The sequence below is a fragment of the Lepus europaeus genome, chromosome 2, assembly GCF_033115175.1.
Source record: "Lepus europaeus isolate LE1 chromosome 2, mLepTim1.pri, whole genome shotgun sequence".
NCBI classification, from domain to species: domain Eukaryota; kingdom Metazoa; phylum Chordata; class Mammalia; order Lagomorpha; family Leporidae; genus Lepus; species Lepus europaeus.
In genome coordinates, this window is record NC_084828.1 from 79,487,408 (window position 1) to 79,501,138 (window position 13,731).

The 13,731-nt window shown below is 58.5% G+C and overlaps 1 protein-coding gene across 1 annotated transcript in view; it reads right to left on the bottom strand.

Annotated features, from left to right (window-relative positions):
* The window catches only part of ADCY5 (adenylate cyclase 5), a 161,756-nt gene that overhangs the window by 26,690 nt on the left and 121,335 nt on the right, over positions 1-13,731 (bottom strand). Inside the window, exons 8-12 of the mRNA XM_062208927.1 lie at positions 11,911-12,051; positions 8,032-8,054; positions 7,192-7,336; positions 6,118-6,215; positions 3,164-3,251 (exon numbers count right to left, since the gene is read on the bottom strand). Coding sequence (XP_062064911.1) covers positions 3,164-3,251; positions 6,118-6,215; positions 7,192-7,336; positions 8,032-8,054; positions 11,911-12,051 — 495 coding nt within the window. The remainder of the gene's footprint in view (positions 1-3,163; positions 3,252-6,117; positions 6,216-7,191; positions 7,337-8,031; positions 8,055-11,910; positions 12,052-13,731) is intronic.

The window sequence follows — 13,731 nt, forward strand, 5'->3', positions numbered from 1 at the left end:
GAGCAACGTGGGAATGGTGAGAGCTCATCGGAACGCCGTCTGCCGTGACTGCCCATACATGGGGGAAGTAAGGTGACAATCTCCCGCCCTCTGGGAAAGGGCCAGTGTTTTCCAAAGGGAGGACAGATGACACTGGGAACTGTGGTCCAGCCAGCCTCATGCCACTTCCTGCACAGGGGATACAATGGCTCAGAACTCTCGCTTAGTCACCGGCAGAGGGCGAAGGGCCGGGTTAATGTCCCTGCTGCCCCAGTGCTGCAGGGAGGACTGGGTCAGTTTTTTCAAGCACACTCTATATGGCAGCTGCCTTGCACCTGCAGCAGAGGCGGAGGCGCCCCAGGGCATGCAGTGGGGGGCGGTGTCTCCTCGGCCTGGGGGCAGGAGGGTGTGAGTCCACTCACCAATCTCCCCCTAGGGAAACTGGGGCCTCTCACATGAGAAGGATCACTGGGCTGCAGGAAGGAGTTGGGAAGAAGCTTACTGAGTTCGTCATTGGTTTCACACCAGGGAGATCCAACCATGCAGGGGGAGGCGGGGTGGTTTATGAATAGTCTTGCAGTGGGTGAGAGAACTGACCCAACCAAAGTGTTGACTCAAAGTGGCCAGTGCAGGGGGCTGCAGGCAGGGAAATAGCCGAATGTCCCTCCTCCCCAACTGACCACCAGCCACACAAGCACAGAGGGCAACTCAATCCCAGTGAAAGTGGCATAGCTCGGGTTTACCAAAGCTGCTGATGGAAAGGAGAGGCAGTCAAGCCTCCGGTTAGGATGGTAGACAGGGTGGGCGTTGGGATGCAGTGGGGGGAGCTGCAGTTTGCAATGCCCACAGCCCACACTGGAGTCCCAGCCACTCCACGTTTCTGATCCGGCTTCCTGCTGATGCTAATGGGAGACAGCAGACCGTGGCACAGGTACTTGGGTTCCTGCCAACCATGTGGGAGACCTGGCTGGACTTCCTGGCTCTTGGCTTTGGCCTGGTCTAACTCTGACTGTTGTGGGTATTTGAGTAAACTAATGAAAGGAACATCTCTGTCACTCTTTCAAAGAAGTAAATAAATCTTTTTTAAAAGAAAAGATGGTAGACTACATATTGAGTCTAATGTGAATGGGCTAATTAAGTGACTGAAACATAAAAATAATGGATTTGTATCAGTTCATAATTTAATCAAAAAAGAATTCTTCTTTTTTGGGGTTTAACAACAACAACAACAAAAACCTTTTAAGGGATGGATGTTTGGTGCAGGAATTAAAAACGCTGGTTGGAATGCGCACATCCTACATCAGAGTGCCTGGGTTCAAGTCCTGCCTCTGCTCCCGAGCCCAGCTTCCCGATGGTGCACACCCTGGGAGGCAACAGGTGACAGCTGAATCACGTGGGTCCCTGACATTTGCAGGCGAGACCTGGGTTGGGTTCCTAGCTCCTGGTTTCAGCCTGACCCAGCCCAATGTTATGGGACATTTGGGAAGTGAATCAGTAGAGAAAGAGAGATCTCTCTATGCCTGTGTCTGTCTCTCTGACTTTTAAATAAAAATAACCTAAAAAAGAAGATAGAGTTCTCTTTAAAAATGTTAGGGAGATCATTTGAGTTATGGTGGACTTTTTAAAAAAATGGCTGTGATTTTTTTTATTGCAGTAAAATATATACACCATAAAATGTGCCATTTTACCCATTTTTAAGTAATTTTTTACCCATTTTTAAGTAACCGCTCAATGGCATGGCTGAAACTCAGAAAGAAATATTGTGCAACCACCACTGCTGTATCTTCCCAAAACACTTTCATCACTCCCGCAGGAACTCCACCCATCAACAGCCCCCTGTCCTCCCGCTCGTCTGTGGTCCACAGCCCTCATCTCTCTACGTCACCAGGAGCGCGCCTTGGCTGAGTGCTTCACCTCGATGGAATCCTACAGTACGGGACCTTCTGTGCCTGGCTCCTTCCACTCGGCATATTTTCAAAGATCGTCTGGGTCACAGCACATCACTCCTTTTTACGGCTGAGCCGTATTCTACGGCAGTCACAGTCCCTATGTGTTGATCATTCATCTGTTCACCAATACTTGGGTTGTTTCCACCTCTGGCTCCTGGGAGTATGTGTTGGCCGTTTATAGCCATGGAATGAAGAAAGTGGAACTGGGGCAGGGGGCTTAATGCAGAAAGACCAAAAGGCAGGAGGTGACCGAACCCAGCGCAGGAGGGCAGGGACCCAGGGTCCACCCCCAGGAGGCGCTGCTGAGCGCATGGCACAGGGACTTGCCAGGGGGCTGTGGAGACCTGCCCCTCTCTGGGCCACGACAAAGGAGCCCTGGGGCCCTTCCTGTCCTGTCAACCAGTCCTCTAGGGCCTGGACTGTGAGGAAACTCTACAGCTAGCAGACTCAGGATGTTGCTTGAAGGGTGGAGAGGGAAGGGGACTTTTACAGGTGACAAAGACCCACTACCTGCAGGGGACAGAGTGCCCACTGCAGAGTGTGCAGGGGAGGGGATGACGGCAGGGCCCAGCTCTGAGGAAGCGGCCAACACATCTCTCCCAGGGATGGGACAGTTCCTGGCTTAAGAGGAAGGAGATGAGGGGAAGGTGTGGTGGGCAAGGCAGACAGGGAGTTGAGTGATTTTCCCAACAGACCAATCTGGCCTGGGTGTCAGGTGCCATCGAGGGACACAGCTGGGACAGGGGACAGTGTATGCCCAAGAGAAGACATGGGGAAAATGCACAAGAGCAAGCCAGATCCCCGATCCTGGACTCCTGCTGCCGGCACCTGCTGTCTGAGATGCTGAGCCACTCCATGGAAGGCTAGAACCCCCTCCAGGGCACAAGGGGATGCCAAAGTGGGTGTCAAGGGAGGACCTTCAGCCAGTGCTTATGGTCTGCTGCTGTGTGCCAGGCTTTGTGCCAGGTGCCCTTCCTCTGTCCCACCAGACATCAAGGGGACAGGTGCAGACAAACACAAGTGGCAGCAACCGCCCCTGCTTGCTGAAAAGATCTGCAAAGTCTGCATAAGGCAGCCAGTGAGACAAAGGCTCCCGCTGACAAACCCTTACCATCTGGCTGGTTGCGGCAGGTGCACCCCTGCCAAGTGTGACGCCGGCCCCTGGGAGCGCTCCTGCCAGTGGGCTGGGAGGAGTGGGAGGAAGGCAGCCGGGTTCCGGCGCCGGCTGGACTCACCTTCACGCAGGAGTAGATCACGGACACAAACACCACCAAGGTCAGCAGCAGGAAACAGGCCAGGTAGAAACTCAGCATGAACATGGAGCTGGAGGAGGGACGAGGTGAGAGAGCACTGGGCACGCGGCGGCAGACCCCCGGCGCCCGTTCCTAGGAGGGGACCTGAAGCTGCTCCCTTGCCCCAAACCCCAGACCTCAGTCTCCCTTGCCCTACCACCCAGAAGGTCTCCAAGTGGTCCCATCCAGGAGCCTCCCCACAATGGTCTGGCTCCTGCCCTCCCCACTGCTCTGCCACCTTCCTGAGGGGAACAGCCGTGCACGGAGCCTCACGGAGAACTGGGGCCTGATTTGTAACCAGCCACAGGCTCGCTTCACTTACCCTGGAAGAACCCACTTAAAAATCTCCTGGGACAAGCACTGTGGTGTAGCAGGTAAAGTCACCACCTAAGACACCGGCATCCCATAAGGGTGCTGGTTCAAGTCCCAGCTGCTCCACTCCTGATCCAGCTCCCTGCTAATGCACCTGGGAAAGCAGCGGAAGATGGCCCAAGTGCTTGGCTCCTGCACCCACGTGGGAGACCCAGATGAGGCTCCTGGCTCCTGGCTTCGGCCTGGTCCAGATCTCTCCCTGTCTCTATCTCTCTCTCCTTGTAACTCTTTCTTTTCTTTTCTTTTTTTTTGACAGGCAGCATGGACAGTGAGAGAGAGAAACAGAGAGAAAGGTCTTCCTTTTCCGTTGGTTCACCCCATAGTGGCCACTGCGGCCGACAAGCTGCGGCCGGCGCACCGTGCTGATTCAAAGCCAGGAGCCAGGTGCTTCTCCTGGTCTCCCATAGGGTGCAGGGCCCAAGCACTTGGGCCATCCTCCACTGTACTCCCGGGCCACAGCAGAGAGCTGGACAGGAAAAGGAGCGACCAGGACAGAATCCGGTGCCCCAATCAGGACTAGAACCCAGTGTGCCAGCGCCACAGGCCTATTGAGCCGTGGCGCCAGCCTAACTCTTTCAACATAAATAATCATTTTTTAAAAAATGACCTCCCACCTATTCCCTCCAAGTCCTCACTCAAGGCTCAGCAACCGTGAGGGCAGAGAACTGCTTTGGTCCGAGGCCTTGACTTAGAGACAGGTCTGCCAGCAGCCCGGCCCCTCTGTGAGACACAGGGAGGCCGGGCCCTTCAGGAGGGCACAATCCCTAAACCTCCCCGGCCACATGTCCTGCTCGGCTTTTGCCCCCTAGTTTCCAGCCAGTTCAACAGGACAAAGGCAAGTGTACCCCGGGCCCCTTCCTCCGGAGGCAGGTGGCAGGCCACCATCAGGGAGGAGCCTGGGACACCAGTGCTGCTGGTGACTCTCCTTCTGGAGCCCCCATCTGCCCTTGTGGGGAGGGGATGGGTGGCAGCATGGCAATGCGCAACATGCCTCCAGGGAGCCCTGCAAGGGGAGTGCGGCCTGGCAGGTTAAAGGCCAGCAGGGACCAGAGCAGGAGCACGCTTCCTCCAGGGAGGCCTCCAGCTGCGCCTCTGCGCCAGGCTTCCACGGGAGCCAGCACTTAACTGCCTTCCACAGACGCAGCGAGGGGAAAGACCTCTTTGCAGAGGAAAGCAGGGCCTTTAAATCTCTTTGAAGGCTCCCCAGAGAGAGGACGGTGAGGCTCTGACCTCTGCAGGTGCCTGAGCCAGCTGGGCCTGTGCTGGGGAGTGACCAGAGCACCTGGGACGACCGGCCCCAGCCCTGCTGTGGACACACTTCTGGGAATGTGAATATGGACAGGGGAGGGCAGTAAAGGTGGGTTTTTTGGTAATGATTAAGGAGGAAAATGTCCTGAAAATGGGTGGATACTGAGGTTTTGGGGGGCAAAATGTCTTTGTGTCTAAAATTTACTTCTGGGGTTGGCATGTCGAAACAGCGGGTTAACCTGGCATCTGTGACACCGGCATCCCATATGAGCTCCAGTTAAAGTCCTGGCTGCTCTACTTCTGATCCAACTCCCTGCTAATGCACCTGGGAGAGCAGCAAAGGATGGCCCAAGTGCCCTCGGCCCTTCTGCCACCCACAAGCCAGACCTGGGTGGAATTACGGGCTCCTGAACTCAGCCTGGCCCAGCCCTCGCTACTACATTCATCTGGGCAGTGAACCAGAGGGTGAAAGACCTCTCCCTCTTCCTCTCTCTCTGCAACTCTGCCTTTCAAATAAATAGATAAATATTAAAAGAAAAAATAATAAAGTTTGCTTTAAAAGATCAGAAAAAAATGGATGAAATATATGTAGCAAAATATTGGATGTTGATAAGATTAATTATTTTCCTGGGCATTTGGATGACTGCATAATCAAAATTAAAAATACATGGACATGCACATGTAGGTGAATTGGCAGTACCTGTACATGTGTTCAAATGCACACATGTGTACACACACACTCTCACACATGTGGACACAACAGGGCAGTCAGCCTTCTCCTGTGAGTGACTATGTCACTCACACTTCCCTTCCAGAAGCCACTGGCCACTTCTGAGCCGTCCCCGGGGAAGCCACCAGCTCTCAGCGACAGTCGGTCCTCAGAAGAGCACAGGAGTGCCTCTTTGGGAAATGCCTTCAGCACTAGAAATCCATCCCTTTCAAATAGCCAGAGTCTTGGAATCCTTTATCTTTGGAAGATGCACTGATATTTTTGTGCAAGAACCAAAGGTCACCAGAAGCCAGCCTGGTGCACCCTGGGGCTGACTGGACAGCGCTCGAGATGATAAAGCCCTGAGGAGTCAGCTCGTGCAGCTGGGCCGCACCAGGGAGAAGTCTTCCGCCCCAGCACGACCATGCCACATTGCAGCCCCACAGAGGACAGGTGCACAAGCTCCTGCCCTCGCCCCCTCACCGAGCAGGCTCCTCTGCTCTCCTCCACGATCGCCTTCTCCCCACCCCTGGGACACCCTGCAACCAGGCAGAACAGGGTGACTTACTGGGGCACGATGGTGATCTGAACACAGCAGATGAAGAGGAAGACGAGTGAGGCACACGCCACGTAGGCACCAAAGCGGTCGTCCACCTGCTTGGAGTACTGAGAGGGACAGACAGGGTGAGAGGGCCGCTACCGACCCAACTGCCTGGGGCTGGCCATGCACAAAGTCGACTCCCAGGACAGAGAAGACCTGAGAACCAGAGCTACACTCAGGTGCCCAGAATATGACTGTGGGGAGGGCAGGGGAAGGTAGCTTGGAATGGCGATGGCATCAGGCCAGAAGGCCCCTGCAGCCAGGCCACTGTCACAGTCACAAGTGATGCCTATAAATTGCTGGGCACCAGCACCTGTGGAAATCCACCAGGTATTACGGGCTGGCCGTCCTCATAGGAGCCTGCAAAGTTGGGGCAGAACAACGCTGTCTCTACTCAGAGAGGAGCCAGCTGGGGCTCAGAGAGGTTCCGTGACCTATCCAAAGTCACGCGCAGCCCCTGTGACAGCAGTCAGTTGTGCTAGCGGAGGAGGATGCTGGCACAGTCACTGGGTCCATGTACCACTGGTCAACATCACAGCTGCCCTGTCCAAGGGCTTCTCTGCTACGGAGCCTGCTCTCCTGCCGGGGCTGACCAGGCTCCACCTGAGCAGCGGGAGGAACTGTGTGTGACGTGGTGCAGAAGGCAGCACCCGGACCACTGCTTCGCTGGGTGGCCTGCACAGTCACCCAGCCGCCCTGCCCATGCCCACACCCATTTCAGCTTTAACACCTGGCGGGTGATCGTGGTGATAACAGGAATGACACAAAAGTCCGGAGCATCTCCCAACCACGCTCCATGTGGCAGGCACCCATACCGCCTCCTGCATTTTACCCCCGCTCTGGCCCTGTGGTGTGGGTTTGCTAAACAACCCTCTTTTCCAGGTGAGGAAGCCAAGGCACACAGAGGTGAGGGTCCCCACAACCCCATCTCTCTGGGCAGTGTCAGAGCCGGGGACACTGAGGGCTCCATCCCCAGCACCAGCAGCGCTGGTGACAGAAGCAGGGCAGTGCTTTGCTCCCCCCCCCCCCCCTTCCCCGTACCTTCTTCTCTAAGTCAGGCTCCCTGAAGGTCAAGAGGAACTTGCGGACGTGCTCGGACCGCAGCCTGTCGATGCTCCTGGCGTCGATCGCCCGGCCCAGGAACTCATCCACTTCATCCTCGGGGTTCGTACTCTCCTGGGCGTTCCTGGGGAGCAAGAGGGGCAGACACCAGACAGGCTGACCGTCAGGGGTGTCACTACAGGCTGGCTTCACACATCCTCCTGGACCCTTCAGAGCCCTGCCCACGGCTTGGGGGCGGGGAGCAGGGATTGAGACCATGCGGCCAGAAGCCTAAGCCCACGGGCACGCCAGTGCGAACAACCGTCTCGGGCCCGCGGCTGGAGTGCTTCTCTGTTACTACAGGATTCTGTGACAGCGACGGTTGGCTCCCGCAGGTAACAGTCTCTGCTCTCCACTCTCCAGCTGCGGCCTCATCCTGAGGCCTGACGGTGACACTCTGGCCACGGTCCTACCTGGTCCCTTCACCCCTGCTCAGGTCGCTGTGGGGAAGCAGGTCTCAAGATCTTGGGGTGCTGAACTTAAAACCCCCATTCCCAGGGTGCAGCCTACTCCTGGGGTAGAATTTCTGTGCGTCCAGAGAGCAGGGAAGTGGGGGGCGGGGGCTCTGGACGTGGTCAGGGGTTGCTGGCCAATGGCAAGGTGTGCATCCTCCCGAGGCAGCTGCTGCATGAGCACTGCCGAAGCCCTGCCCCCGCTGGTGTCCTGGGACGCCCCGGCCTGTTGGGGGGCTGCTCCCTGGCAGCTAAGACCGTGGGATCATTTCTCAGGGAGCAATCCCCACACCGAGGGAGAGGGAACAACGGTGGGTGTAGTACTCACTTGTCCTTAGGGTCTTCAAAGCCCTGTGAGAGGAGAGAGAGAGGAGCATGAGGACAGAGGCAAGAGGCGGGGCTTCGAGAGGGCCTCGGGCGCTCCTCTCCTCTCCGTGGTGGGCCAGAGCCCGGACCCCGGAGCCCGAGGCTCAGGGCTTCCCCTCCCTGCCTTGGCGGGCGGATGCAGCGGGGCTCCTCCAAGGGGAAGGGCCCTGTGCCGGGTGCGGGATGCGCTGACTTCATTCCCTCCTCAGGCAGTCTGGGAGTCCACGCCCTTCCTCCCCACACTGCCCACCCTGCCCCTGGACCCTGTCCTCCAAGCCCCCCCCCCCCCCAGCTCTTCTTACTGAGATGGAAGTGAGAACCAGTGAAGCAGCTCAGTCCCTCACATGTGCAGGTGCGGGCGCACACACACACACACACATACCCCACACCGTACACCGCACACCGCACACGCCCAGGTTCTGCCCTGAACTCCAGCTGGGGCGCCACGTCTGTGCTGAGGACAGGCATATTCTGCAGGGGGTGTGATGGGGGAGCATCAAACTGAAAGCCCGACTTGGGGTGAGCCTGCCACTACACGGAAGGATAAATGCATTTCAGGGCCCCACGTTGTGGTGCAATGGGTTAATCTGCTGCTTCTAACACTTGCAGCCCATGCTGGAGCACCGGTTCCAGTCCCGGCTGCTCCGCTTCTGATCTCGCTCCCTGTTCATGTGCCTGGGAAAGTGGCAGAAGATGGCCCAAGTGCTTGTGCCCCAGGCCACCCACGTGGGAGACTGGGTGGAGTTCTGGGATCCTGGCTTCAGCCTGGATCAGTCCCGGTGGTTGTGGCCATTTGGGGAGTGAACCTGTGGATAAAAGAGCTCTTTCCTTGTCTCTGTTTCCCTCTCTGTCGCTCTGCATTTCAAGTGAATAAATGCATATGTCTTTAAATAGGAATGCATTTCAGGGTCTGACCAGCTGTGACAGAGTAGAGGGGTCTCTATAGGAGGAGGGCTGGTGGGGGGGGACCACAAGCAGCCCAGGCCTGAAGTTTCAGGTAAGGCTCAGGTTGCCAGGACCAGGACCAGAACCAGACTGGACTGGACAGGAGACGAGCCCTCATGGCCGCAGCCCAGTGTGGGTCCTGTGCAGAGCAGACAGGGACTGCAGCCAGTGCTAGGTACCCCAACAACTCCACGCGAGCTCCCCTATCTTCCTTCCCACTGAGGACGTGGTGTAAAAACACACATGGGGTCCATGGGCTCCCCCAGGCACCAGAGCGCTGGGTGCTGGCACAGCCACAGCGTCCACGCAGCACTAGCTCCCCCTGGCTCTCTCCACCCCTCATGGGGTGGGGGGGGCCCTAGGAGCTTCAGCAACCTCCAAGCCACCAACCACGGGCTCAGGTGCTGGGCCCCTCTCCTTGTCCTCTGAGAATCTCCAGGCCCTCTCTCCTGTCCGCAAGGCGTGTCCCATTCCGCCATCAGGAGGCCTGGGTGTCACCCTGAGCACAGCATGGCCGGCCAGCAGACAGATGGGCAGGTGAGCTCTTCCCAGAACACTGACCGTGGCGTGCTGGCCCACCGAGGTCCATCACAGGAGTGGGCAACAATTTTACTGTGGGATTGTGAACCTGAGCGGCATTGCGCATTCACTGGCCTCGACCGCTCCAAACCACCCTGACGGGACTCTGAGACTGGCTTCTGCCTTTCCAGTGCCCCCTGGCCACCCGCTGGGGTTGGTGTTGGGGACTTGTCTTCCTCCCGTGCTGAGCAGGAAGAGAAGGTGTGCACCCTGGGCTCAGACTCAGGCTGGGGTGGGGAGCTGAGAACAGAGCAGACAATGTATCGGCCCAAAAGCCACCCAAGCAAGGTGCTCAGGGCGCCAGTGGGCAGGCCGGGATTACTCCCTGCCCTCTGCCCCTGCCCCCTGCCCCTTACCACGCCTGCCATTAGATCTCACGGTCGGGCCCAAGCGCGAGGCAGCCCAGCTCATCGCCGTCCTAGAAGGTGGGGAAAGCAGCAGACTGCTGCCTGCGGGGCCGTTCTCGCTGTGCTCCATCCCAGCTCTGTGGAATCCTCGCCCTCCACCTTTGGTGAACTCGGTTTCATTTGAAAGCCATGATGGAGGGTCAGGGGAAGAGCCCTCCTCTTGCAGGTCTTTCTCAAGGGCTTGAAGCAAGTTTAACCCCAAAGCCAGTGTGCGGTGTGGCCACTGCTGGCACCTGCTTCCATCCCAACCCGGGGACTCAGGCTGGACAGGCTGGTTGGGGGTGGGGCACTGGGAGCCTGCTCGAGGACACCAGCCTCTTCAGGGGACACCACGGCCACCGCCCACCTGGGAGGGGACCTGGCCTCCTGCAGAGGCTGTGCTGCGGGGCACCCTGTCCCGACACCTTCCCTTCCCTGCTTGGCAAAGCAGCCAGCACCGCGGTTGCCTTCCCGGCAGCCTCCTCTTCCCCAGTACGGCCCTCACTGCTAATCCTTGCCCTAACAGTGATCAATGTGTCTTCCAAAACGGCGCTGATCCTCCAAACTGCCTCCTTCAAGCCTTGCAAGGAACTATACAGGGGTCATCAAACACAACTCCCTGCGACGTCAAACGGAAGCGACTCAGCGCAGCCCCATGCCGCCCCCTCCTCCCCACCTCCCTCTGTCCCCTCTCAGGGCCTGTCCCCTTCCCTGACTTGCCCCATTCTACCTGCTCCCAGCCTTGTCCCTCCCCCACTCTGGACCAGGTAAGTGGAATCTGCAGGGCGCCACGACAGGGCTGGGGTGACAGCATGGAGCAGCCCAACTGCTCTTTGCTCCGGGGAGGGTTCCCGGGGAACGCAATTGGCAGCCAGAGCCCTGGGAAGAGGCTGGGTCCCTCCTCTCCTGCCCCCACCTAACACCCGGGCACCTCGATGGCTTCTATGCCGTCATAGCTTACAAGGGAGGTCCTGACTCAGCCCATGTTCCCTCCCATTCCCCTCCCTACACCTGTGCCGTCTGTTCCCGATAGGGAGCCGGAGAACAGGGGTCTCCAGCCTGGCCCCTCCTCCGAGCCCCTGGCCGTGGCCTGCCTGTCTCTCCTGGCTTCTCTGCAACTTGACCAGCCTGACCCGCAGGCCCAAATGCGGGGATCCAGGTGGCACGCTCCGCCTTACTCACACAGTGCAGTGGCCCCTGCACCTGCTCTCGGCCTCCCTCCAGCAGCTGACTCCCCGCTGGGGAACAGCAGCCTCTGAGCCGGTTCCCGGGGCTCCAGCAGAGACTGTGAGGCTGCTGTGACCTGGCTTCTGTCTATCCCCCTTCCCTGCTTCCCCAGCAGGCATGCATCAAACCGAGTCAACCTGAACCTGCTGTGTGCGGCCACAGCAGCGGGTGTCTGGGAGGGGCGCTGTCCTCCAAGGCAGGCAGAGCCCCTTGAGGTGGCTGTGACACCACAGCCTCCTCCGCTCCTTCAGCCTGAGGGTTCCCATGGGAGCTTGCAGCTGGCAGGGGGCGGGGCTTTCTCAGTGCAGAGGCAGTGGGGGGGGGTGGTAGGGAAGAGAGGGGGAGACCTCCTCCCAGCCCTCACCGGGAAGCACTGGGGTGGCTTCTGGACAGCTGAGCCACAGAGGTGGGAAATAAATGCGGTGTGTGCAGCAGGGGAGTCTGGTGAGCTGGTGCTCAGCCAGCGCCCAGGGCTTCACAATTGGGGGCTCTGGCTGGACCCTGAGATCAACTGCCCCGGGCTCTGCTACCAGAGCATCACGGTGCTGGGCCCTCCAAGCCGGGAGCGCTCCCTGGGTCCCTCCAGCGCCTCGCCTAAAGCAGGCTGACCCCGCTTCTGAGTCCTGTGGCTCTCCCATCTCCCCCGGGGAACACGAAAGGCCCAGCCCTCACCGCCCCCCTACCCGGCCCCGCCAGCGGCTCACCATCCGCTTCATCTCCTTGGAGACCTGGTTGCCGCCCAGGTGGTTGTAGAAGGGGCGCTCGGCCCCCCAGTGTGGCGGGTTGTGCCCGATGGAGTTGGTTCGCTGGCGGTTCATCTTGGCGATCATGGCCTTCTCTTCTTTCTGGGAGAGTAATGCAGAGGGTGGGCCTGCGGCCAGCGACACTGGAGGAGCCCAGCTAGGGGGCGCCCTCTCCTCTCTGCATGTCCCAGGAGGCTAGTGCCTGCGTGAACCTAGAGCTCCCCCCCATCCCCCCCCCCCCCCCCCCCCCCCCGCCGCAGCCTGAGCCAGCCTCCCAGCCCCCTCCAAACCCCTCCTGCCAGCCCCGGCTGGCCCAGACAGGGCCGGCAGATGTTTGAGTGGTCTTGGGATGCGGCGCCCCATTGCTCTTCTCCCTGCAAGTCTGCCCAGGATATTCTGTCCCTGGCAGCTCTCATGTGCCGCTCCACCTGCGGGCCTGAACCCATGTACCTGCTCCCTCTCCTCCCTTACCCTGGGGATGACTAAGCGATTGATGTCACACCCAGCTCTGCTCCTGGAACTTGGGGCTCAGGGCAGGCTCCACCTGCAGCTTGCAGGGGTGGGCAGAGCCTGGGTCTACCGGTGCCCAGGGTGACAGCAGGAGAGGAGACAGGTTTCCCATGTGCACTAATGAGGCACCCTCTGGCAGAAGGGGTGGAGGGAAGCTTCTAAGGGGGTGTATATCACTGCCAGCAGGGGGCACGAGGGCTGAACAAGGCTTAGCACCCACCAAGGGGCAGGCTCACGCCCCAGCACCTCTGTCTGTCTGTCCACCCAAACAGATCCAAGAGTGGAGAGCCGCAGAGGCCCTGGGGAGACCCTCATCTCCCCTTGTCAGATGAGGCGAGTGGGGCTCAGGGGGGCCCTCGGCCTGCTTCAGCAGACACTGCTGGGGTGCAGGCTGTGGTTCTGCCCATCTCCATCTCATCTCATCAACCTGGAGGTGCCATGACTCAGGGGACTCAGGGTAGAAGGTACGAAGGTAAGGCTGCAGGTCTGTGACCAGGGGCTGCGATAAGAACTGGGGAGACTTCAGTTCCTGTGGGCTCTGGCCAAGGACAAGCGAATGTTCACCAATAGGTCGATTAAACCACAAGGAACTCTCCCCAAAGTGCCCTGGGGTCTCTCCTCTCTCCAGGGGCCCTGCAGCCAGGACCCACCCCTCTGAGGTCCCTCTCCTATGGGCACCTGCTCCCAACAGCCCTGCTCCCTTCTAAAAGTCTAACTTTCAGGGCCGGCGCTGTGGCACAGCTGGTTAACATCTTGGCCTGAAGCACTGGCATCCCATATGGGCGCTGGTTTGAGACCTGGCTGCTCCACTTCTGATCCGGCTCTCTGCTGTGGCCTGGGAAAGCAGTAGAAGATGGCCCAAGTCCTTGGGCCCCTGCACCGCATGGGAGACCCTGAAGAAGCTCTTGGCTCCTGGTTTCGGATCAGCGCAGCTCCAGCCGTTGCGGCCAATTGGGGAGTGAACCATCGGATGGAAGACCTCTCTCTCTCTCTCTCTCTCTCTCTCTCTGCCTCTCCTCCTCTATGTAACTCTGACTTTCAAATAAATAAATCTTTAAAAGAAAAGTATAACTTTCCCCACATCTCAATTTTGTCACCACTCTAACTTCTCCCTGGCAAAGGGCAGCGACCACCACATTAAGTCAAGGGGCAGGCTCGGGAGGAAGAGGATTTTCATTTAGGGAGAAATATAAAATGGTCTCTTCATTCACTTTAAAAATTAAGAACACGGAACATGACACCAGTAAAAATAGAACCCTGAAGCCCGCTAAT